This window comes from Chelonia mydas, chromosome 19 (genome assembly GCF_015237465.2).
Source record: "Chelonia mydas isolate rCheMyd1 chromosome 19, rCheMyd1.pri.v2, whole genome shotgun sequence".
Taxonomy (NCBI): Eukaryota; Metazoa; Chordata; order Testudines; family Cheloniidae; genus Chelonia; species Chelonia mydas.
In genome coordinates this window covers 6,666,104-6,689,100 of record NC_051259.2, presented here as the reverse complement: position 1 = coordinate 6,689,100, position 22,997 = coordinate 6,666,104, and the positions used below count along the sequence as shown (strand labels likewise).

The 22,997-nt window shown below is 48.1% G+C and overlaps 3 protein-coding genes across 7 annotated transcripts in view; 2 read left to right on the top strand and 1 right to left on the bottom strand.

Moving 5' to 3' along the window:
• The first annotated feature begins 4,749 nt into the window (after positions 1-4,749).
• On the top strand, positions 4,750-13,237 carry CCDC28B (coiled-coil domain containing 28B). Of its 3 annotated transcripts, none has more exons than XM_037881800.2 (6): positions 4,750-5,257; positions 8,656-8,889; positions 9,437-9,606; positions 9,901-10,055; positions 10,314-10,336; positions 11,748-13,237. In XM_037881800.2, the coding sequence occupies exons 2-6, from the start codon at positions 8,729-8,731 to the stop codon at positions 11,800-11,802; spliced, it is 564 nt and encodes a 187-aa protein (XP_037737728.1). In that variant the 5' UTR covers positions 4,750-5,257; positions 8,656-8,728; the 3' UTR covers positions 11,803-13,237. The 3 variants fall into 3 exon arrangements, with proteins under 3 accessions (XP_037737728.1, XP_043388296.1, XP_007067632.2); XM_043532361.1 differs by having other exon boundaries at positions 4,806-5,253; positions 8,649-8,889; XM_007067570.4 differs by having other exon boundaries at positions 4,806-5,257; positions 8,547-8,889.
• Positions 7,124-22,997, bottom strand: part of TMEM234 (transmembrane protein 234) — a 34,572-nt gene continuing 18,698 nt past the window's right edge. The window contains exon 5 of the mRNA XM_037881803.2: positions 7,124-7,882. Coding sequence (XP_037737731.1) covers positions 7,869-7,882 — 14 coding nt within the window. The 3' untranslated portion in view covers positions 7,124-7,868. The remainder of the gene's footprint in view (positions 7,883-22,997) is intronic.
• On the top strand, positions 13,384-22,664 carry IQCC (IQ motif containing C). Of its 3 annotated transcripts, none has more exons than XM_037881797.2 (5): positions 13,384-14,178; positions 17,019-17,162; positions 17,869-18,214; positions 19,802-19,923; positions 21,424-22,664. In XM_037881797.2, the coding sequence occupies exons 1-5, from the start codon at positions 14,140-14,142 to the stop codon at positions 21,463-21,465; spliced, it is 693 nt and encodes a 230-aa protein (XP_037737725.1). In that variant the 5' UTR covers positions 13,384-14,139; the 3' UTR covers positions 21,466-22,664. The 3 variants fall into 3 exon arrangements, with proteins under 3 accessions (XP_037737725.1, XP_043388295.1, XP_037737726.1); XM_043532360.1 differs by having other exon boundaries at positions 14,045-14,178; positions 17,872-18,214; XM_037881798.2 differs by having other exon boundaries at positions 14,045-14,178; positions 17,869-18,028.

The window sequence follows — 22,997 nt, the reverse complement described above, 5'->3', positions numbered from 1 at the left end:
GTGAGCTGTGGTAGTTAAAGTTAAAATATCACTCCTGTAAATAGCTTGGCGGGACACATGCCACGGGAGCACCTATGCAGTTTGCTACCGTTTCTTTCTTGATAACCATAATTCAGGCCATCTGGAAGCAGAACATGCTGAAGAGGTAGCTCCTTCTGTTTGATGTGCTGTGTGTTATAAGTCATGTGTAGGAAGGAAAGGGGATGTGATCTTCACAGAAATGTAAGGGTGGAAAGGACCTCAAGAATTCACCCAAGTTCAGCCCCATGTGCTGTGACAGGACCACTGCTCACTGCAGTCTCACACTCAGACCGAGGTTCCCCCCCAAAAGGCAGCAGGACCCTTTCCATGCTTCTTTCATCTCCCTGCACGTGTTCCCTTTTCTGAAAGCCTCATCTAAAGCATTGACACCATAAAGGATCAGCCTCTTCTCTGGACTCCTGTTAGAGAAGGATTTGTTACAGGCTGAATCATTTTGGGCTCAAAATCAAAAACATATTGGGTGAGAATTAAATGGCCAGGCAACCTCCAGATACCTGCTGGTTTATAGTCCCCTTTGATGAGGAATGGAAGGGATGACTGGGTGCTGTAAGCATGAGGTTTGAAATCATCTAGGACCCACAGGCTTTTACTCAGTTCTTTATACATCCAAGATAGATACAATATGTTCTGGGCAATTAATACAGGGGAATCTTTCCAACAACGCCATAAAAGCCCAGATCCCATCTGTTCTGCATGGATTTAAGGACATTAGACCAGCTGAAGCTTCTAGAGCATTTTCTGTGAGGGAATGGGTCAAATTAGGAAAATGGTGGTGCTTTTCCAAACTCTGGACACAAAACCAGCTTTGCCTGTGTGCATCACCAGGCAACACCACTCAGGGTATGTCTATGCGGCAGTTTGGAGCAAGCTTCCGAGCCCGGGTAGACAGACTTGTGCTAGCTCACCCCAGGTTGGTGTGCTAAAAATAGCCATCTACTTCAGTCTTTTACATTATGTGTTAACGCCGTAAGAACGGCCATACTGGATCAGACCAAAGGTCCATCTAGCCCAGTATCCTGTCTTCCAACAGTGGCCAATGCCAGATGCTTCAGAGGGAATGAATAGAACAGGTAATCATCAAGTGACCCATCTGCTGTCGCCCATTCCCTTAGGCTTAACAATCTGTTCCACCTTGTACCTTTCCCAGACCTGAAGAAGAGCTCTGTAAATTGGAAATCTTGCCTCTTTCACCAACAGAAATTGGTCCAATAAAAGATATTACCTCACCCATCCTGTCTCTCTTAGTTGAATGAGGCAGTTTACACCTCTCTGAGCTATTGTTCCAGGCTCTCTGCAGATTTATCTCTGCTGCAGTCTTGCTTGGTTCACATTTTTGAGATTTCACAACCATAACAGAGACTTATTTAATATCATTATTTTATGTATGCAAGCTGAGATTTTGGAGAACAAGATGACAGACTGAGACAGGTGCAACACCACTGTCCCGCTGCATACTAGCCCATTCTGGGCCCTGTCAAGAGCAATATTTCCCTTCTCTGTATCATTATGTGCACCTACAGTACTCACTACCCTGCTAGGGCCCACAGGCAGTGGGAGCAGGATCCAGATCCATGAGGGTGGAAGGTTCAAGAGGAAATGGCAAATCAATTTTAGCATGGTCAATATTTAATAATTTTTTCAATATTAAAAGTCTGTTTAAAAACATGATATACTTATAAAGAGATATTAACGCTACAGCACGTGTTAGTAAAAGTATTAATAGCTTTCTAGAATAATTTTACCAATACAATATATAACATGGATACTATATATTTTAATATATAATTTATTATGGTCATACATTAGTTCAGGGCAACTGCACCTGCATTCCTCCTTTATGGTCTGGCAAGGGCACCCACTCTAGGCTGCTGGCTCCCCAGCTGTGGCCTCTCTTGGGTGGAGACCCACGGTTCTCTCCCTTCTGATCAGGGTATTTCCAGGCTGAATGGTTGCAAGCATGTTTTAGTCCCAAGGTAAAAGCAATACAGACAAAACATATTAAAAATAATAAAAGAACCTACACACGTGCTAATAAGCTTCCAAGAGGTCACCCCAACTCCAGCATGGGCTCTGGCTGGTGAGCAGGCCTTCAAATCCCCACACAGGGGTTTTCTGGTGGTTTCAATTTTGTTAACACCCTTTGCTCAGAACAAGATCCCTCATGGATCAGTAAGAGAGTCCTTTATCCACAATGGGGGTCTTCAAAGAGACCATGAAAAGGTAATCAGCCAGACAATGGGTCCTCTCCTGGAGGCAAAACTTCCAAAAGTCAAGTTCTTGACTAATCAGATGAATTATATTAGCATACTCCTGCCTCCTAGGGATTTCCTGGGAAACCCACTTAATTTTAAAAGTTCATATTGTTTCAAAAAGTTGCTTGAAGTTCCTACCATTTCCCAAGATTTACATTAGTCGTGCGTCCTAGGAAAATTATATACAATCCCGTAATGACATGTCAACAACTGTATTTTAATATCATCAACACCAAAGGCATTGAACTTAATTCAATAAGGTTTAACGGAATTCAGTAAGGTCCATCCAGGAGATTGCCCTGTTTGCCACAGTGAACCTTAAATGTATGTCTACACAGTATTTTGGACCAAGCCTCCCAGCCTGGGTCCACAGACATATGACCCCCCTCCCTATGCTTCAAAGCCTAAACTCCAGCTCAAACTGCAACTTCAAAGCACCGTCAACAGTGGTATTTTTAGAGTTCTAGCACAAGCCCCCCGGGCCCATGTCTTTCGACCCCAGGCTGGGAAGCTCACTCCGAAATGCTATATAGACATTCCCTGAGAGTTAAACAAATCATGAGACAGGCCCCAAAAATCAAGAGAATGGCTTAATTTTTTAAAATAGTAAATGTCAAATTTTGTTCTTTTAGGGGGGTCACATTTTCAAGCTTTTCTCTGCAGCCAGGAGGGCTAGTATCATAGAATATCAGGGTTGGAAGGGACCTCAGGAGGTCATCTAGTCCAAGCCCCTGCTGAAAGCAGGACCAATCCCCAACTAAATCATCCCAGCCAGGGCTTTGTCAAGCCTGACCTTAAAAACCTCAAAGAAAGGAGATTCCACCACCTCCCTAGGTAACGCATTCCAGTGCTTCACCACCCTCCTAGTGAAAAAGTTTTTCCTAATATCCAACCTAAACCTCCCCCACTGTAACTTGAGACCATTACTCCTTGTTCTGTCATCTGCTACCACTGAGAACAGTCTAGATCCATCCTCTTTGGAACCCCCTTTCAGGTCGTTGAAAGCAGCTATCAAATCCCCCCACCCCCCTTCTCTTCTGCAGACTAAACAATCCCAATTCCCTCAAAAAGAAAAGGAGTACTTGTGGCACCTTACAGACTAAAAAATTGATTAGAGCATAAGCTTGTGTGAGCTACAGCTCACTTCATCGGATGCACTCAGTGGAAAATATAGTGGGGAGATTTTATATACACAGAGAACATGAAATAATGGGTGTTACCATACAGACTGTAACAAGAGCGATCAGGTAAGGTGAGCTATTATCAGCGGGGGGGGGAGGGGGGGACTTTTTGTTGTGATAATCAAGATGGGCCATTTCCAGCAGTTGACAAGAACAGTGGGGGGGGCGGGGGAGGGGAAAGGGGGGAAGAGGGGAATAAACAAGGGGAAATAGTTTTACTTTGTGTGGCGGGCCATTTCTAGCAGTTGACAAGACCAGTAGGGGGGGAAATAAGGGGAAATAGTTTTACTTTGTGTCATTACAAAAAGTAAAACTATTTCCCCTTGTTTATCCCCCCCCCCCACTACTGTTCTTGTCAACTGCTGGAAATGGTCCACCTTGATTATCACTACAAAAGGTTCCCCCCTCTCCCCCGCTCTCCTGCTGGTAATAGCTCACCTTACCTGATCACTCTTGTTACAGTCTGCATACACTCTCTATGTATACAAAATCTCCCCACTATATTTTCCACTGTATGCATCCGATGAAGTGAGCTGTAGCTCATGAAAGCTTGTGCGCTAATAAATTTGTTAGTCTCTAAGGTGCCACAAGTCCTCCTTTTCTTTTTGCGGATATGGACTAACACGGCTGCTACTCTGAAACCAATTCCCTCAGCCTCTCCTCATAAGTCATGTGTTCCAGTCCCCTAATCATTTTTGTTGCCCTCCGCTGGACGTTTTCCAATATTTCACACCCTTCTTGTAGTGTGGGGCCCAAAACTGGACACAGTACTCCAGATGAGGCCTCCCCAATGTCGAATAGAGGAGAACGATCACGTCCCTCGATCTGCTGGCAATGCCCCTACTTATACATCCCAAAATGCCATTGGCCTTCTTGGCAACAAGGGCACACTGTTGACTCATATCCAGCTTCTCGTCCACTGTCACCCCTAGGTCCTTTTCTGCAGAACTGCTGCCTAGCCATTGGGTCCCTAGTCTGTAGCGGTGCATTGGATTCTTCCATCCTAAGTGCAGGACCCTGCACTTATCCTTATTGAACCTCATCAGATTTCTTTTGGCCCAATCCTCCAATTTGTCTAGGTCCCTCTGTATCCTATCCCTACTTAGAAGCTTATTTTTCTTTTAAGCTGAGATAATCCCATGACTCCATGAGCTGGGGCTTTAGGAAGAAAAGACCCTATGTTGTGAGACTCAAGATAAAATTGTGAATGCTGGCAACACCCTCTCATTTTGATGGGTCTAGCGGTTTCAATACACATTTCTGCCGAACGGAACAGTGGAATATATTCTAGACAGGAAAGGGAAGATAGAGACTCTGAGCCAGATCTTCAGCGGCGTAAACCAACACTCTGGCGGCGCCCCGTGCCTGTGACAGAGAGGCAGACAGTGATCCTGCAGTTTCACCCCACTGGAGCTGTCCTGTGTTTGTTCACTGACCATGAAATCAGGCCGGGGAACCCAGCGACATAAATGCAGACCCGGGGCTTGAACTCCGCTCTTCTGACGGAGCGGGCGGACGTCAAGCCGTGGCCCGCACTGAAGTCAGGGCAGGGGAGGCGTTACGCGGGAATGAAGGCAAAATCAGCCCTGGGCAGCGAGTGACCTGATCCCCGGCCATCGGCCTGCGCGCCTGAAGAGCCTCGCCGGGACGCGAGGCGAGCTGGAGGAAGGCCCCGGCCCCTTTAAATGCAAATTGGCGCCGGGGCCCTGGGGGCACCGAGCCTTGCAGGGCGCCCTGCCGCTGGGAGCAGAGCGGGGTCAGGCCGCGGCAGCCTCCTCTCAGGTCAGTGTCACCTCGTAGGGCGCTCGGCTCGGCACGGCACGGCACGGCACGGCACGGCAGGGGAGGGGCGGTGGAACGGAGACGGGGCGAACGTTCCCTTTTGGAACGCGGCCCGGCTACAGCGGCGCTCTGCGGGTTCTGTTCAGCGCGCTGGGGCTTGTGCAGCCCTAGCCTGCGGCGGCTTCTGCGGCGGGGTTTTTGAGGGTGGGGAGCAGGGAGGTTAGAGACCATCGTGCGGGGGAGCCCGGCAGTTTGCTGGGGAGGGGCGGCTGGTGTCCTCCTGATCTTGGCATTTCTCTTCTCTGGAGATTGGCTTCCCGTGTGCAGCTCGCTCCCCAGGCGTGCAGTGCTAGGGTGGGGATGAAGGTCGGTTCTGAATCTGCTCATGGCTGTCCAGTGTCTGGGGGGTGGAGGGTGGATATGCCGCTAGTTAAAAAAACAAAACGCGACACTCTGAAATAATTGTCTGGGTAACTTATTAGGAATCACAGCCATTTTCATACTGAACAAAGAGGGATCTGTTTCCACCACCTACGACAGGGCTTTGATCAGACCCAGCAGCGACCAGCTCCAGCTGAGGTGCCATTGTACAGAACAATGGGAATGGCGTATGGAGGAAGACTAGCAGGAGCCCTGCTGTGTTTTATTAAAGCTTGATCAATGGGGCCGGTATAAAGTCGGAAGGAGACCCAGTTCCCCTGACATAGTGCCGTGCCAAGGGCTGGTTTGGGCTTGTTGGTTCGACCTGCCAGTGTTTCCAGGCTAAATTTCCAGTGTAATTAGGAATCCTAGACTGCAGTAGTGCCTAGAGGCCTCGATTGGGATCTGGGCTCCATTGTTCAAGGAGGCATTGTACAAACACACACAAGCCCTGTACTGAAATGTATAGTCTCTAAAGAATATAGACCGAGAGTTCTGCACAGCTTAGGGTGATGGGATAGAGCCCTTCATGTCTTGGTCGCAGGTTCAAATCCCATGTCAGCAGTACATTAAAGCTGTCTTCATTTAGTGACCTCCTATCAGGTGTATGTTTAAAACAAAACAAACCCTTTCAGTTGGAACTGATAGTCTCTGCTGAGGCTGGAGATCCAAATCATCTTTCCCTGCCTGACGTGATTTCCCCTCTACCCCCTCAGACTTGAAGAACATTAGGGTGGGTGAATCTTGCCCTGCCCCATCTCTGGGGAGGTGCACAGTTTGCTCCCTAGGGCCCCTTTTGCCTAATTCTTAACAAAACAACAGAGAAAATGACCGAACAGCCTTTTGATTGTTCATTTAAATATAAAATGTTATTTATAAATAATACTAGATTGTGCAGGTCAAAAATCACTGCAGGTAATTAATTAAATAGAAATAAACCCAGAGCAAGTGTCATCAACACCTTCATCGAATTCCTCTTACTTTAAAAAAAAACAAAAACCCAGAATGTCATTGACCTTCTTGACCTGGGCTCTTACTCTGAGCTTTAGTCTGCTTTTCCAGCCTGGCCTTTTCTGTTTGAATGTAATGGGCCAGATCCTCAGCTCGTGTAAATCAATCTAGGTCCATGGAGGTCAATGGGCTGGGTCCCCAGCTGGTGTAAATTGGCAAACTCCTGACTTCAGTGGAGCTATGCTGATTTAGGCCAGCTGAGGATCTGTAGTAGGAAGATATCATCTGCTGGTTGAGATTACGACTGATCAGTGTTAAATGCTTGCTTGGGAGTGTCACTTTAAAAACCAGGATTTTGATTCTTCTTAAACACTAAAATATTTATACAGCACTTGGAGAACAATTGAATAGCTGCTTTATTTCCTTGCCCCCACCTCCCTGTCTTGTTAGATACAAAGAGAGTCTTGAAACTTACAAATATACTCACACATAGAGTGCATTTCAATATTTTAGAGGACAGATGTAGAAAGAAGAGAAAGTAAAACTTTGGGAAAGGCACCAGGGCAGGGGGAGACACAGGGTAGGTGCTTGTTTGGACATGTGGGTATTTAAATATTTCTTCTCATGCCTTGAGACCCAAATACATCCCTCAGGCTATGATCTCATCTGAGCTTGTTAAGTAGGGTCAAGCTGGGTAAGGGCAATGGGCCCCGCTCAACATAGTGACTGGTTTGAAAGTGATACTGTGGTTACTGCATCTTCCTGGGGCAGTGAGTAGTCAGTGTTCTGTGGCATGCACTGTACTGATAGGAAACCTCCAACGGCAACACAGGGGCCTGTGAATGAAAGTAATACCGGCCCCAGCATGGTGCTAAGGGTCCTGTGCTGCCAGGGTGCTGTCCTCTTCTGGATGAGATGCAAAACCAAAATAGTGACCTTCAGCATGGACAGAACTGGGGACCTCCAGAGCTAAGAGCATGAGCCACTACAGGCCTGAGTCCTCCAGCTGGGACCTGCATCAGAGGTCTGCCATCAATGTAATGGGCATAAAGGGGGATATGTAATACATGCTGAACAGGGGGTTACATGCACTCCTGTATCTAGCTCCCACTTATCCCAGAGGTGGCCACATTTCAGCAGCAGATGGTGTGGCTCCTGGTTTGGCAGGCACTTGAGTTCCACTGAAGCTTCTCTTTTCAGCCAGGAGGATCCTCATTGTCACAGACGCATCCAGTTCACATTAGCACTCGTGACCCAAAGGGAGGGACGGGGAGTGAGGCAGGTCTAGAGGCTGGTTGTCTGGACCCTGTTCTATTGGTCATTTGGTTGTGTAATTTTTCCTGACTCCTCTCCTGGCTCCTGTTTGCAGACACCCCTTGCTGCAGGGGCCGTTTCTGGAGAGGCTCTGGGTGCTGTTCCCACCCTTCAGAAAAATGCTTCCTGGTGAAAAGGAAAAGAAGCCCCATGGTTCAAGTGCTAACCTGGGGGTCAGGAGAACCCAGGTTCAAAACCTGCTCTGCCGTACTACTTGTGTGACCTTGCATGAGTCCCCTCTGTGACTCAGTTCCCCATCTATTAAGTGGGGATAACGCTTCCCTGCCTCAGACGAGTGTTGTGAGGATAAATACCCTCAAGACTGTGAAGTGCTCAGATAAATACCTCAGGCGGATCTCCTGATCTGGGGCAGAGGGAAATCTGGGCAATACTGAGCATTCTTTTTCTTAGCCCCCAGGTCAGGGGTAATCCATTATTTTTTGTCAAGGTCCAAATTTCTCAGCCTAGATATAGGGAAGGTCCAGATTCCAGAGACGACAATAAAAAATAAGTCAATTAAAAATATGCTGGGGAGGGTCTGTTCAAAAGTGTCTGGCAGTCTGGCTTGGGCCTGCGGTCCACTGATTGATTACCCCTGTTGTAGGTTATCCACACGGGAGCAACTTCTGTCTGCACTTGAATAGCCTACGCTGGAGAAAGGGGCTGAAGATAGGGGCTTTGTCTCCCTTGTGAACAGTGTCTCCTTCTTTCAGTGCCCAGAGGTTCCTTGCTGCAGTGTGTTACTGAGCCTGCGACTGGCCCCCGCCTGGGGATCGGGTTCTCAAGATGGAAGACAAGAAGAAGAAGAGGAGTCCGAAGCCTGGCTTAGCTCAGCCTGCGTCATCCAGTGCTCTGCGCAAGCTGCCCGTCCCCACCAGCAAAAGCACCACCTTCTCTCTGGGGCTGCCTCACCTGCCCTCACCAAAGCAACGGGCCAAGTTCAAAAGGTCAGTGCTGGGGGCTGGGATGACGGGGAGCCTGGGTTACAAATGCTGCATGTCCCCAGGTATTACACCTGAGACTGCGAGCACCAAAACCACACAGGCCACTCCTGCGTGAGCTAGCCAGGGCTCGAGTTGTGCCGGAATGCTCTGCGGTGCCAGTCCGGCACTTTGTACTGGAACGCTGCTTCACCTTCCAGCAAATCACTTACTGCAAACGCTGGGAACACACTCCAGAAATGGTTTTTTTTTTTTTTTTTAAGGACTGGAGCTACAGCAATAGCCCCCTTTAGCTGTAAGTAGCAGGCTGCTGTACTTGTCTCCCTCTAGTGGCTGGGTGCAACATGCTCACACAGGCTAGACCAGCGCATTGCATCATGCAGAACTGCTTGACTGGGGTAGCACCTCTTGGGTCCCTTATTTCTGTTGTGTGGGAGGCTAAGCACTGCGAGCTCCTTGGAGGAAAGACAAGGCTAACGAGTTAGGAGGCTGCATCTCTTGGCATGGAAAGGCCTCCCGGCAATGTTCATGTGGGTTTGTGTTTTCTATCTAGGGTGAACAAAGAGAAATCTCGTTTGCCTCAGCCTGGGGGCAGTGGGGGCGCGGCACTGGGGGCCCCTCTGCAGCACTCCTTCCTGACCGACGTCTCAGATGTTTATGAGATGGAGGGGGGGCTGCTGAACCTGCTCAACGACTTCCACTCGGGCAAACTGCAGGCCTTTGGTAAGCAGGGGGCAACTCCTCTATCGGGGTTCATCAGCCTGAATGGGGTCCCCAACGTATCAATGCCTGGCCCTGGGGTGCTGGGAGCTAGGACCACCCAAAGCCACCATGGCTGGCGCTGGAAGATCTGGCTAATCGGGGAGGCTCCTGCTACACATCCTGTTGTGTGATGTCCGGAGCAGGCCCAGTCCATCCGCAATGGGAAACCCTGGGACAGCGGGTTAGGCTTCTCTACTGCAAGAGGATGTGTCGTGGTGGCTGAGTGTAACCAGGTCCCTCTCCTGGGTGGCACAGGGAAGGAGTGCTCCTTCGAGCAGCTGGAGCACGTCCGAGAGATGCAGGAGAAGCTGGCACGCCTGCATTTCAGCCTGGATGTCTACGTGGAGGAGCTCTCTGAGGACCAGAAGAAGACGGTGGCAGACAGGAACCTAGATCAGTTGCTGACGAATGTGAGTACCAGAGAGTTCCCCCATCATGGGCTGACCCCGGAGCCCACCCTCGACCGCATCCCTGCTCCCTTCAAGCCCCGCACTTACACCGTGCTGCTCTGAGTGCCTAGTGCAACGGGGCCCCGACCCCCTCTGGGGGCTACCACAATACAGATAATGCCCCCTAATGATCTTCAAAGGCAAGGCGGGGCCCTGTTCCCTCTTTCGTCATAGCTGCTTGTCACCTTGTTCTAATGGTGGTTCTGTTTCCCTTTTCAGTTGGAAGAGCTCAGCAACTCCATGTATCCTTCTGCCAGGGCCTATGGGGGCTGTGGGATTCTTCAGGGGGCCTGTTTTGTATGTGCACAGCTGGGTGACCCCTCAGGCAGGGCAGGGAAGAGGGAATCTGCTTTGAGACACTTGAGCCCCACTCTCCAATATCTCCCAAGACCATGGCATTGGCTATGAGGTGCCATTAATAGATGCTGGTCATCTTCTACCAGAGACTCTAGGCAGGGAGTCCGGTAGAGCTTGGAGGCTCCTTGGGAATTGCCAGGGGTTTCAAAGAAGTCAGGACTCTGCCGGCGCCAAAGGTTTCCAGGTGAGCCTATCATGGAGACATCTGTAGGACACCATTTTAGAGGGAAGGTTGGGTTGGAAGGAGGCGCCTGAGGGTGGAATCTGGAGGTGTGAGTAACCTCTCTGAGCAGCACATGCCATCCTTTGCCCACCAGTGGGCAAGAGGTTAGAGGGAGCCCTAATGTACTGAGCCAGAGCGGTGAAGGATGCTGGCTGGAATCCACTGCTAAGGGTAACCAGGCCCCACGAATGGAGTGAGTAATTTGGCTGAGTCTATGAAGGAGCTGGATAACTGTGGGACCAGTTTGAATTAGCATGTAGTACTGGCCACTCTTGGAGACAGAATCCCAGCCGGGGTGGCTTGGTGGTCTGATCCAGTATGGGAAATCCTGCGTCATTGGCTGTGCAGGATAAGAAGGAGTAAAATCTCCTGCTTCAGGCTGCTCTCCCTAGAGGTCAGGAAGGAACCCTTCCCCCATCTCTGCCATGCACAGTTCCCCAGGAGTATTTTTCTGTTGTCTGCACAGTTTCATGCACAGATCATGGCTGGAGGGAGGAGACCAGACTTTTTATCGACCGTTGGCCTGTCCCGTTGGGGCGGGGAGATGCTATTTCTATGGATCATTGGTTTGATGAGGCAGGATACTGCATGGTATAAACCATTGACAAATCCTACGTTCCTGTGCTGCACAGGCTACCAGCCAGGGTGCCAGAAGGGGGGGCGGGGGCAGGGGCGGCACTGGTGCTGGAACCGGAGGGGCCACTGAGCCATGCCCACCACTTTTTAACATGGATGTAGTTTGGGCAGCGGGGGACGGCATTGCCCCTCCAAACTGCAAGCCTTGGGCAGGCACGGAACGGCCCAACCCCTGCCAGCGCCACTCCATGCCTGCCCAAGGCTTGCAGTTAAGGGGGGGCAACACTGCCTCCGGCCTCCCGAAACTACGCCCATGTTAAAAAGTGGAGGGGCCATGGCCCCCGGTTCTCCCGGTTCCGGTGCCATTGCTACCGGGTAGAGAGACTGACTCAGTTGGAAGGTTTGTGTTAGGAACTCCAGCCTCTCCCCTCAGGGATCTTGTCAGTGATGGGGCTGCAGCTTGATCGATGATTCTTCTTCCTTAATGTAAAACTCAGCCAAAAGCTACATCTAGCGGAGAATCCAGACCTGGAGGATGCTGCCACTGCCTAGCTGAAAAGGCTGCCTGGTCCCTCCATAGACAACAGAGGGCAGCATTGAGAATTCTCAAACTAAGGGAAAGCTCCACCAGGTTGAATCCATCATGTCCACCTCTGAACTGTACAGAAATGTAGGGGTATAAAAGGAAGGACACCCCTAAGAGAAAGCGTTTTGGGGGTGGGCTGGGCTGGGGGAGGGGCATGTTGTCCAATAATTTTGTATCAAAATCCAGGATTTCTAGAGCATCTGAAAAGGCCAAATATTGTCAAGATAACTTGAAAAGTAAACAAGAAAATCGTAGAGGAAAGACTGGGAATCAGCCGTACTGGGTTCTCTCTCCTGGTCTGTTCCCAGCTCACCGTGTGACCTTGGGCAAGTCGCTGCACCTCTCTGTGCCTGAGTTCCCTGCCCCCCTCCTTTTTTTTAAAAATGGGGTTAATGATACTTAAGCAACCTTGTATAAAGTTCTTTGAGATTCCTGGATAAAAGGTGCCATATCCAAACAAAGCATTGTTAAGGGGAGATAGAGCCTTTCGTTTTCAGGCTGTTGCTTCCACCCTGATTCAGTTTGGACCATTCGAGGGGCTGTGTGTGAAATGAGTTTGGTGGGTTTCAGTCAAGTTCCTAGTGGACAAACAGCTGTAACTGGCTTCCTTGTTGACAGTCCTCCCAGCAGAATGATCAAGGCCTGACAGGCCATGAAGACTGAACTCCCCTCTTTCCTCGCTCCCAGACCTTGTCCCTCCAAGGCAGGGTGGTGAAACAGTGGAAAAGTACAGCCACTAGCTATGCAGGACATTTAAAATCTCTCTGGCTCCAGCCCTGTGGATCTGGCAGTTGTCACCAGCCTGAAACTACCTGAAATGTAAACATAGAAGCAGCAGCCAAGAAAAGCTCAGTAAAGGCTTTTGCTGGTTTAGCTTCTGCCTGTTCTACAATGCAGCGGCCAACACGGAACTGAAACCACGCAGGAGAAGTATGATCACTTGAAATGAAACAGGTTTTGGAGCTCGCAGAAAAGTTTCTGCTAATAGTGTAACAAGTCATTCACCGATGCTGCTGTCTGATCCTTTTCCTCCAACATTTTTTAATGGTTGAATTTTTGCAACAATACAATTTTTTGTATTGAGGCCTATAACTACCCCTCTTGCAAAATACCCCAGGCCTTTTATGGAAATTCTTTCTATGGGAGCTGGGTAATATTTCCATTCCAACAAGGATAGAAGTGATGGCTTTGCTAGACCAGACACCACAAGTAAGAAGAGAGGAGTTTAAACAACTAACATTTCTACACTTGCACACACACCCAGTCTTAAACAGCTAAGCTGCTTCACTTTGACACTGAAAGTGAATAGGTGAGTGTATGTTTACGTGTCAGAATGTTTTTCTAGTAGTAGAATGTAGCACTAAATAATGAAATTGTAATGTAAATAAACTAGTTGTGGTATTTTGCTGTTTTCTCCACTACTTTAATTAAAGTGTAAAGAAGGAAAAATGGATGGAAGTTTAAAACAAAGGAGGGGGTAGCCAGGACTCCTGGGTTCAATTCCTGCATCTGCCCTAGGCTTGTGATTTTTCAGAAGTGACTAATGGTAGTGGGTGTCTAATGTGAGACACCTGAATGGAGCCTGATTTCCAAAAAATGCTGAGCGTGTTCCAGCTCCTTTACAATGTCTTGGGTTAGGCTCCTAAATCCTGAGGCTTGTTATGGTCTTGCAAATCGCTCTCTGCCTCAGTTAGCCCATCTGTAAAATGGGGCTGAGGCTGAATGGAGGAGGCATGGGGATAAAGCACTGGGAGCTACTCTACCCCAGACAAAGAGGCAAAGATTCCCTTGGAAAGCAGGAGGTTCAGGGTAGGGGTGCACCCAGAATTTTGCTAAGGAGGAGGCCAGGGTACTGGCCCAGCTACCCCAAACCTGAGGGGCAGAGTGACGCCCTCTGCTTGGTCATAATGTCACTTGTATTTGGCCCAGCCACCCCTCCATCCTGCCAACGGGAATGGGGCTCTGCTGTGAGATCACCCAGCTGGTCAGGAGGCAAAGAGGGGGACCCCCTTATACCCTTCCAGAGGGTCACTACCTTTGACTGGCTAGGGGTTCAGAGCGGGGAGCCCCCAGCCTGTGTGGCACTTGGACATGGGGCCACTCACTGCCCTTCCCCCTGCTGGCCAGTAATGGGTCTCCTCCCCGCACGTGCCCGCAAGAGGGCAGTATCTAGGGGCCACTGCAGGGCGGGGGGCGGGAGGGAAGGAGGCGGAAGAGCCAATCCCCCGCCTGCTGTCGCCACTCGATGACGCCATCGGCCGGAGCCCGGTTACCAGGCAGCTGCAGCGGCGGTTCGGGGGGAGATGGCGGCGGAGCAGCAACGGCTGGTGACGAGGCTGCAGGTGAGGCGCGCGCGCGGGGCGGGGCGGGGCGTGGGCAGGTATTGGGGATAAGGTGGGGCAGGCCGTGGGGGTGGGGGCATCTGGGGCAGGGCTGCATATCTGAGGAATGGGGGGGGGGTGCATCTGGGGCAGGCCGTGGGGGGGAGGGCTGCATATCTGAGGAGGGGGGGGTGCCTCTGGGGCAGGCCGTGGGGGGGAGGGCTGCATATCTGAGGAGTGGGGGGGTGCCTCTGGGGCAGGCCGTGGGGGGGAGGGCTGCATATCTGAGGAGTGGGGGGGTGCATCTGGGGCAGGCCGTGGGGGGGAGGGCTGCATATCTGAGGGGGGGGGGTGCCTCTGGGGCAGGCCGTGGGGGGGAGGGCTGCATATCTGAGGAGTGGGGGGGTGCCTCTGGGGCAGGCCGTGGGGGGGGGAGGGCTGCATATCTGAGGAGTGGGGGGGTGCCTCTGGGGCAGGCCGTGGGGGGGGAGGGCTGCATATCTGAGGAGTGGGGGGGTGCATCTGGGGCAGGCCGTGAGGGGGGAGGGCTGCATATCTGAGGAGTGGGGGGGTGCATCTGGGGCAGGCCGTGAGGGGGGAGGGCTGCATATCTGAGGGGTGGGGGGGGTGCATCTGGGGCAGGCCCCGGGCGGGATGACTGTATATCGGAAGGGGGGGGGTGCATCTGGGGCTGGGACAGGCCCCGGGGGGGATGACTGTATATCGGAGGAGTGGGGGGGGGTGCATCTTGGTGTTGGCACATCTTGGGAGACAAGGGACAAAGTTCTCTTAATCTGTTTCTGATGCCCCAGCTCCTGCTGTCTCTTGCACTTAACGCTTAGTCTGGAGTCTCTGGGTCAAACACCTCCCTGCCATAAGCTGGTGCAGCACCACTGAAGGCGGTGGTGGGTTGTTCTCTTACTCCAGGGCTGAGTTTTCCCCTCACTGAAACCAGAGCAATCACAGCTCCTTGGTGCGCCTGTCTTTAGTTTTTTCCTGTGTGTTTCATAGAAACAGGCACAATATACAAATAACATTAGGGGCCTTGATCCTGCACTACTGATGTCAGTGGCAAAATTCCCATTGACTTCAAATTTGGTGCATTTTTATCTGTATTCAGAGTTTGTTTGCATTTGAAAGTTAATTTGGATTAAGGTAGGGTGTGAATTTAAGGCACGGTAGCCATTCCTGAGTAGCTCCATGGTATGAGACATGGTAGACAAGCCATAATATGGTATAAGTAAGTCACATGTTCCTTAAAGGGTGGATGCCTTTCTCGGAAACTTTCATCATTGGTGCTTTACTGCGGGGGGCGGGGTATGTGTTCGTTCGTTCTAAAAGAACCTAACCACTGGTCTGGGGCAATAGCCTAATAGGCGAGAAATGTATCTCCTCAATGAAAGAGGTTTCCCAAGACCTGGAATCTTACCCTCTAAGGAAGTGACTTGAAAAGCACACTTGGAACTGTGTTCTTCATTCTATTCTAAGAAACTTTTTAAAAAGACTAAGTGAGAGAATTTAGGCTTTGTAAAAATAAGGTTTACAAAACTGAAAATTAGGAGAAAACAAAATCCAATGGAAACAGTTTTAAAACACACACAAGCATCTCCCTGTAGTGTTTGAAACCTGTTTATTTCAGATCAATCACTTTCATCTAGACGGGTTTCAGAGTAGTAGCCCTGTTAGTCTGTATTCGCAAAAAGAAAAGGAGTACTTGTGGCACCTTAGAGACTCACAAATTTGTTTGAGCATAAGCTTTCGTGAGCTACAGCTCACTTCATCGGATGCTTTCAGTGGAAAATACAGTGGGGAGATTTATATACATAGAGAACATCTAGACATATAGAAAGTGACGCTGACTAGAAACACAGTGAAATTGATGGGCTGTTTTCTCTGTCTTAGCCAGAAGAAATACAAAAATAAACCAACAAATTGCCTAAGCAGTAACAATAAGTTAGGGCCTGATCCTGCAAATATTCACTACTCATGGCCAGAAGCATAATATCTGGTAGTCTATTTGACTTAAGTGGGACTATCAGGGTAGTTAGCATCGTGCCTTATATGGCATTTGCAGTATTGGGCTCTAAGATTTTATTAATGATTGTTTCCGTTTTAATAATCTAAGGTATTGTGAAGTAATAGTAATGTTAGGAACCATTAGGAAAGGGATAGATAGAACAGAAAATATCATAATGCCACTACATAAACCACTGGTATGCCCACACCTTGAATGGTGCATGTAGTTCTGATCACCTCATCTGAAAAAAGATATATTAGAATTGGAAAAGGCGCAGAGAAGGGCAACAAGAATGATTGGAACAGCTTCCCTACAAGGAGAGAATAAAAAGATTAGGACTGTTTGGCTTTGAAAAGAGATGAGTAGAGGGGAGGATATGATAGAGGTTTATAAAATCACGAATGGTGTGGAGAAAGTGAACAGGGAGGTGTTTTATTTACCTGTGACATAACACAATAACTAGGGGGTCACTCAATGAAATGAATGGGCAGCAGGTTTACAACAAACATGAGGAAGTACTTCTTCACACAACAAACAGTCAACCTGTGGAACTCATTGCCATGGGATGGTGTGAAGGCCAAAAGTATAACTGGGATCAAAAAAGAATTAATGGAGAATAGGCCCATCAATGGTTATTAACCAAGATGGTCAGGGTCGCAACCCGATGCTCTGGGTAGCCCTACCTCTAATGCCAGAAGCTGGTTGTGAACGACAGGGGATGTATCACTCAAAATTGCCCTGTGCTGTTCGTTCCCTCTGAAGCATCTGCAAATCGTCTCTGTATTGGGAAACTTTGTCAACCATCTCTATGACTATTTAAGGATCTCTGTCTTATACTTCATAGGCCTATGTCAGGGGTTATCTTGTGAGGAAGAGGTTCCATAGCTTACAGGAGGACTATGAGAACACGGTAAAGGAGATTGAAGGGGATTTGGGTCAGTTGCAGTGGAAAGGACGCTTCATACCAACGCCTTTCTTTCCTCAAAAGGTATGGTCCAAAAAAAGGTATGGTCCATTCAGTTCACGGTACGCTGTCGCTCCTGGCAAAGGCTGGCATTGCTGATATGATTGGCATATTCTCTGTGAATAGGGATTTCTTACAAAAAATTGGGTAGCTAAAACGGTATTCAGCACTTCTACATATAGCAGGTAGTTTCTGGACTTCATTATCACATGATTTGTGCTTGGATTCAAACTATGGTCTGGCTAAAGGCTGTAACTGCAGCCATATTGGGGAAACCTGCTTGTCCTCTGACACAGTTAAAGCTTCCATCTCACACTATAGACTGAACCTAGCCATGTGTTAACCACCCGAATCGTGATGCTGAAGCCTGGAAGAACCAACTCTCTCTTCTCCATGACAGACCCCATCTGTCCATAATACAACCAGGCACTATCTGAGACTTGCTCTCTTGCAGTGTTTGTAGTGTAATAAAAAAATCCAACGAGGTTAGTTTCTTCCTGGCCAAGATGATCTCGCTTAGTAGATGTTTGTAACCAGCTCTGGTAACTTTCCTCACTGCTTTCCAGAAATTCACTCTGCCCACAAATGAGGAAAGTTACCAGAGCTGGTTAGCTCTACTAAGCGAGATCATCTTGGCCAGGAAGAATCTAACCTTGTTGGATTGTTTTATTACTTCCCTCGATTCGTTAACTCTCCTCCATGTTTAACTTCTCAAACATTGTTTCTCCAGAAGCAGATGAAAGTAAAGCGATTAATTGATCAGGAGTCTGGATCCAAAGACCAGAACAACACTGATAAAGGGCAGCAAAAGCTTTGTCCTCTTGAGACACTAGAACCAGAAAAGGACTGTGACTGTAGGAGTTACTTGAAACCTCCAGCCCAGCTTCAAGGTGAGGAGATGGTTTCAAGAGGTGAAAGCAACAGAGTGAAGCAAAATCCAGAGTGTGCTGCAGATAAATCCACTGGACAGGACTGCAGCTTGTCAGGGGAGAATATGGAATGGAAGAACTATAGCAATGCATCATCTGTATGGAGCAGCACTGTTCCGGAGACAGGGTCTACTGCAGTCAGCCAGGGTAAGAAACAGGAATAGGGATACACATTATAGCCAGCACCTCTGAACCCTTCCAGCATGGCATGTGTAACCTGGCAACGTACTCACCCACCTGAGCTAGACTGTTGGGGAGACAAAAGCCTCAGGAATACAACAGAGAGACTAGAGCAATGTATCTTATCCAAGAGGTAGCATAGAATGGAGTCTGGGGCCCCTCGTGTGAGTCTCCTGTTTAAATCATATCTCTTCCCCAAGGTCTTGTCTACACTATGAAATTACCTATTGCAGATATACATTATTTAACTGCAAGGACAAACTAAACTTGGTTCCACACCAGTTCAGAAGCCTTGATCAGCCCCTGTTTGGGGCAGGGTTCCAGGTTTCTCACCTAAAAATCCCTCTTATTCAAATCCTCCCATTTTCCAAATGTAGGTTCTGCCTCTCAGTGAGCATCAATTGTAGGAGAAAATACACCCTCTTATCCAAACCTTTGTTTGCCTAAATACATTCCATGTCACCTCTTCCATTAGCATAGGGGAAGGGGGAGGTCCTTGCTGTACTTGAGATCAGATTAAAGATTTTTCTGCAAAGCCTTTGATCACAAGCAAGCTAGATTTTTTCTGTTCCAAGCAACTTTATGCATGCTCTTCAAGCTCGTAGTCTTGCTTGGGCTGCTTAAGTTAGGAACTTCCTTTCTTTGTAGATCCTAGAGACTAACTGCAGATCCTCAAAGCAGGCAATATCTCAGTGTTATAACCTCTCTACGTAGGCATCATGGTCAAGTATAGAGCAGAGTCTAGGGAACACTGTGTTGGAAAGACTCTAGGCTCTAGCCCTGGAAAACTCTGATAGTCCATCAGGATGGATTTTGTTCAAGAGTGTAGGGATTTTACCCAGAAAAGTGTTTGATTTTTATCCTGTTTGTGGACATGCGTGCATGTGTTTGTTTTGACACAGTTGGAAGTAGGTTAGTATCCAAGGTATCTCTCTCTTGCTGTACAAGACACAAGAAAATAAACAGCCTCTTATGGAGCCAGAAAGTGAATAATACAGACAGATTGGCCCAGTTTTGCCAGCAGTAACCACACAGGAAAATTAGCTAGCTTCTGTACACGCTAGCTTCTGTGCACACTAGCTTCTGTATAGTATGACTCTGCAAACTAAGGAAGGTGATGTGCATCTTTCATAAGATGTGAGGAATGCAAAGAGGTTAATTTTCTAAATAGCTTGCTCCAAGTCTGTGTGCACTGGCTTGGTTTAACAGTCGTGTGTTCTTGGATACTACAGTGATGATGGCAATATGAGAAGCGAGAATAGTACAAAATAGAATTCTGGTTCCAAATGGGGTGACCTGCCTCTCTTTGTTGCAATGGGTTGTTGACTTTGAAACCTGTTGACAGCAGTTTGCATGTTAAGGTGGTTAACTGTTTCACTGCTGATTCTTCTATCAAAACATTCAGTTCCCCTGGGATTGTGGGTGGAATTTGGGAAGAGTACCTCCTGCCTCTGTCTGGCCTCTGAACACAAGAGGGGATCTAAAGAGGATCTAGGCTATAAAACCAAATAACCCCTTAAATGGCATTAATCTCTGTTTTCCATTTCTGTGCAGAGCTCCCATCCAAGAGCATAAAACAGGAGCTGCCTCAAACTCTTCCTGACCTCCAGTGCTATCGAAATCACTTGGCCATGGAGCTGCTGTGGCTGCAACAAGCTATCGTGAGCCGTAAGAATGTAAGAGCCTGTCCTTGCCTTTTGGTGTGTTCAGAGGTTGGCTTGTCCAGACAAACGTTTGCAAGAGGAATCTGCGGTTAATCACTGTGGTGGGGATTGGATTTCCAGGATGAATATTTAGTTACATAGGAGTTTAATCAGATGATGGAGGTGCATTTCTCTTCTCTGCAGGAGATGATAATATTTAGCACTTGTACAGCACTTTCTGTGTGTAAACATCAGCTAATTAAATGAAGATATGGCTGAGGTTAGCTATAGGTGTGTTACAAAGACTTCACTGCTCTTCTAGAATGTACTACAGTCCATATTCTAATCTAAACCACACTTGTTCATCTAGTTTATCCAAATATGTTTTGTGAGGTAGGGTCTGTTATTTCTTTATTGTTGTGTTCTCTCACTTACATGCTAATCTACCTTCAGTGCTAATCTCCAGGCATGAGTGTGAATTAGCAATGATCAGTTGGTAAAGAAATAAGGATAGAATAATGCTTGTATTGTACCTTCCATCTCAAGGTCTCAAAGTGCTTTATGGATATGGGTCAGTGGTATCACATCCATTTTATAAATAGGGAAATGAGGCATGGTGAGGTTTGGTGACTTGCCTGAGGTCAGACAGTTAAGTCAGTGGCAGAGCAGGGGTAGAATGCAGGAATACTGACTCTCCTGGAAGTACCTGGCTTCAACCGCTAGATCTCTACCTCGGTTTCTCTCACTTTCCTACCGAGATGTGGGTACGGAATTCTGTGTTTTCCCTGCAACAGTGGATGGGATTAGTAATGTAGTCATCGGGGGTGTGTGTGTGTTAGTAAGAGTTCCTGCTGCTGAAGGACACTTAGGGTTGACAATCTTAACCATAACCTACTCTAAAAACAATTAAACATGGAGGATGTTGTCTAAAATGCCAGGTACTCTGCTAGGCAACCCAACACTGGTAAACCTGGCATGCTGGGGCTTATTTCCAACTGTAGGCACAAAGGGAGAAAGATTTCTATATGCCTAAGCCTAGGACTAAGGTAAGGTGTTGCTGACTTGCTGTGGGACCTTGCAATTTGTGCCTCAGGTTCCCTATCTATAACATCGGGATAAGGTTATTCACCTATAGTGTGCGTGTGCGCGCACACCTGGCTGGGTGGGTGTGCATGCATGCACTGCTTAATTAAGTTTGTAAAGTGCTTCGTTGCATGTGACTATTGCTGTGTGTATACTTAGCAACGTCCCTCTGCTCTGTCCACTTGCTCCTCTTGTGAATAGGCAACATCCAAAGGACAGATCCTTTGCATATTAGAGCACTCTGCCTGGCCATGAGCAAGTAGCCAGCAGAGGGAGGAAGACACCTAAATCTAGCCCTACAAGCCTCAGTTGCGTTCCTTTCAATGTTTAAGGATTTCTCCCCACATATGAGGACTCCAGTGGTAGCTGGGTAACCGGCAGACAGATGCTTCTCTGGTTTCAAGTCTAGCAAGATTTAAGCAATCATTTGATTTCCTTTTTGTCTTGTAGTATTTGATCCTGAGGCAAAGACTGGGGACTCCCGAGCGATAGGAAACTGTTTCAGAGGGATGCAGAGTATGCTCACCTTGTAATGGAGGAGCAGCGTTCTCTGGGACTAGCTGGACTGTGTCCCATCCACTGCAGGAGGGGAATCCTCACGTGAGCAGCATGAACTGCAGCTGCCTGGGAAAGCACTAGCTCCACTGTGGCATAGACGTTCTTCATGGTTAACTTGTGACTTCCACTGGGACTTTGTCACATTCATCAGAATAAGAATTAGTTACAATGAAGATGTTTATTTTTAAACTTGAAAACTCTTGGTGAAGACAGGTGTTAAATATCTGCCCCACGCTAAGGAGGACATTATATGTACTGAAGGGGTTATTACTCAGCCCTCACCCGGAAGAACCCCATTTCTGCTGACTGAGCCTGAGAGGGAAATCTCAGCCAGACTGATTTGTTTATGTACTTTTCTTTAAATGATTAGTTGATGATTTGTGGTTGAACTGATCTGCAGGGAAGCAGCCTGGTGCTTTGAACACGAGGAATGGGCTCCCCTCCACAGAGTAGGAATGGCTTTTTGTAGTCCGCTTACTGAGCCATGTATTTGGAAAGAGTCTGTCTCCCATATACCATGACTCTGTTCTCAAGACTTGGAGATCCCAAAATACTCCATGCCAAACCCTGCAGACTTCTCTCCAGCAGAATGCCAACCACAAGATTTGGCCCTGGGTGTACAGAATGTATTCTCTAACCAGATGCTTTTCCCAATGTGCTTTGTTGCCTGTTCTAATGGTCAACCCATGAACGACAGAAAGGGGATTTTTCCCCATGGCATGGTTGATCCCTATCCCAGACCCTTAACACTTTGTGAGTACAGATGCTCTGGGTTCTATCTCTTTCCACGTGCAATCATACACATATTTAATGTAGAGTCTGGAACTATTCCAATGAAAACTGTGTCAGTTCCTGAACATACTCATTTGTTCTCCATTTTTGTTTCTGAATAAAATATGGTCTCTCCCCAGATTTGTCTCTGCCATTGGCTGGGCTAGATGTTGTCTTGATCCCTCCACCTAGCACAGACGCTATCCAGTGAAAAGCAAAGCAAGCCTAACCTCAGCTGTAATGTCAAATGCTAGGGATGGGCAGAGGCTATTGCTTCAGATGACAGAGTATATGTTGAAGGAAAGCTCTCCAGGTTGTAACCTGTTCACGATGTAAATAAAGCTGTTGGATGCATCCTTTAATGCATATGTCTTTGACTTGACTCCATTTAGTACAGTCTAGCCCTGTAAACGTATGGAGGGGTACTTCAGAATTTGATGGGTCCAGCCAATGTAAACTTTCTGGCCCTATTGAAGACTAATGAGCTACTAACTTAAGCAGGATGAAGATTTAGCCCTCTGTGTTCAAGAAGAGAGGAGCTGTTGTAGGCTTCACTTCTTCACCCCTCTGCAGAGATGGGGGAATCAGGCTGGTGTCTTGAATCTATGCTCTCAGCAGTGGAATAGAAAGGGGGAGAAGACAGGGGCAAGTATAGCTTTGTTTGCATTGAAATATTTTTTGAGTGGTTGTCATAT

Coding starts and splice junctions, on each gene's coding strand:
- CCDC28B (XM_037881800.2), top strand. CDS start 8,729: ATGGAAGACAAGAAGAAGAAGAGGAGTCCGAAGCCTGGCTTAGCTCAG. Junction 9,607..9,900: donor GGGCAAACTGCAGGCCTTTG/GTAAGCAGGGGG, acceptor TGGGTGGCACAG/GGAAGGAGTGCTCCTTCGAG. Junction 10,337..11,747: donor GAAGAGCTCAGCAACTCCAT/GTATCCTTCTGC, acceptor TGTAAAACTCAG/CCAAAAGCTACATCTAGCGG.
- IQCC (XM_037881797.2), top strand. CDS start 14,140: ATGGCGGCGGAGCAGCAACGGCTGGTGACGAGGCTGCAG. Junction 17,163..17,868: donor CGCCTTTCTTTCCTCAAAAG/GTATGGTCCAAA, acceptor TTGTTTCTCCAG/AAGCAGATGAAAGTAAAGCG. Junction 18,215..19,801: donor GTCTACTGCAGTCAGCCAGG/GTAAGAAACAGG, acceptor ATTTCTGTGCAG/AGCTCCCATCCAAGAGCATA.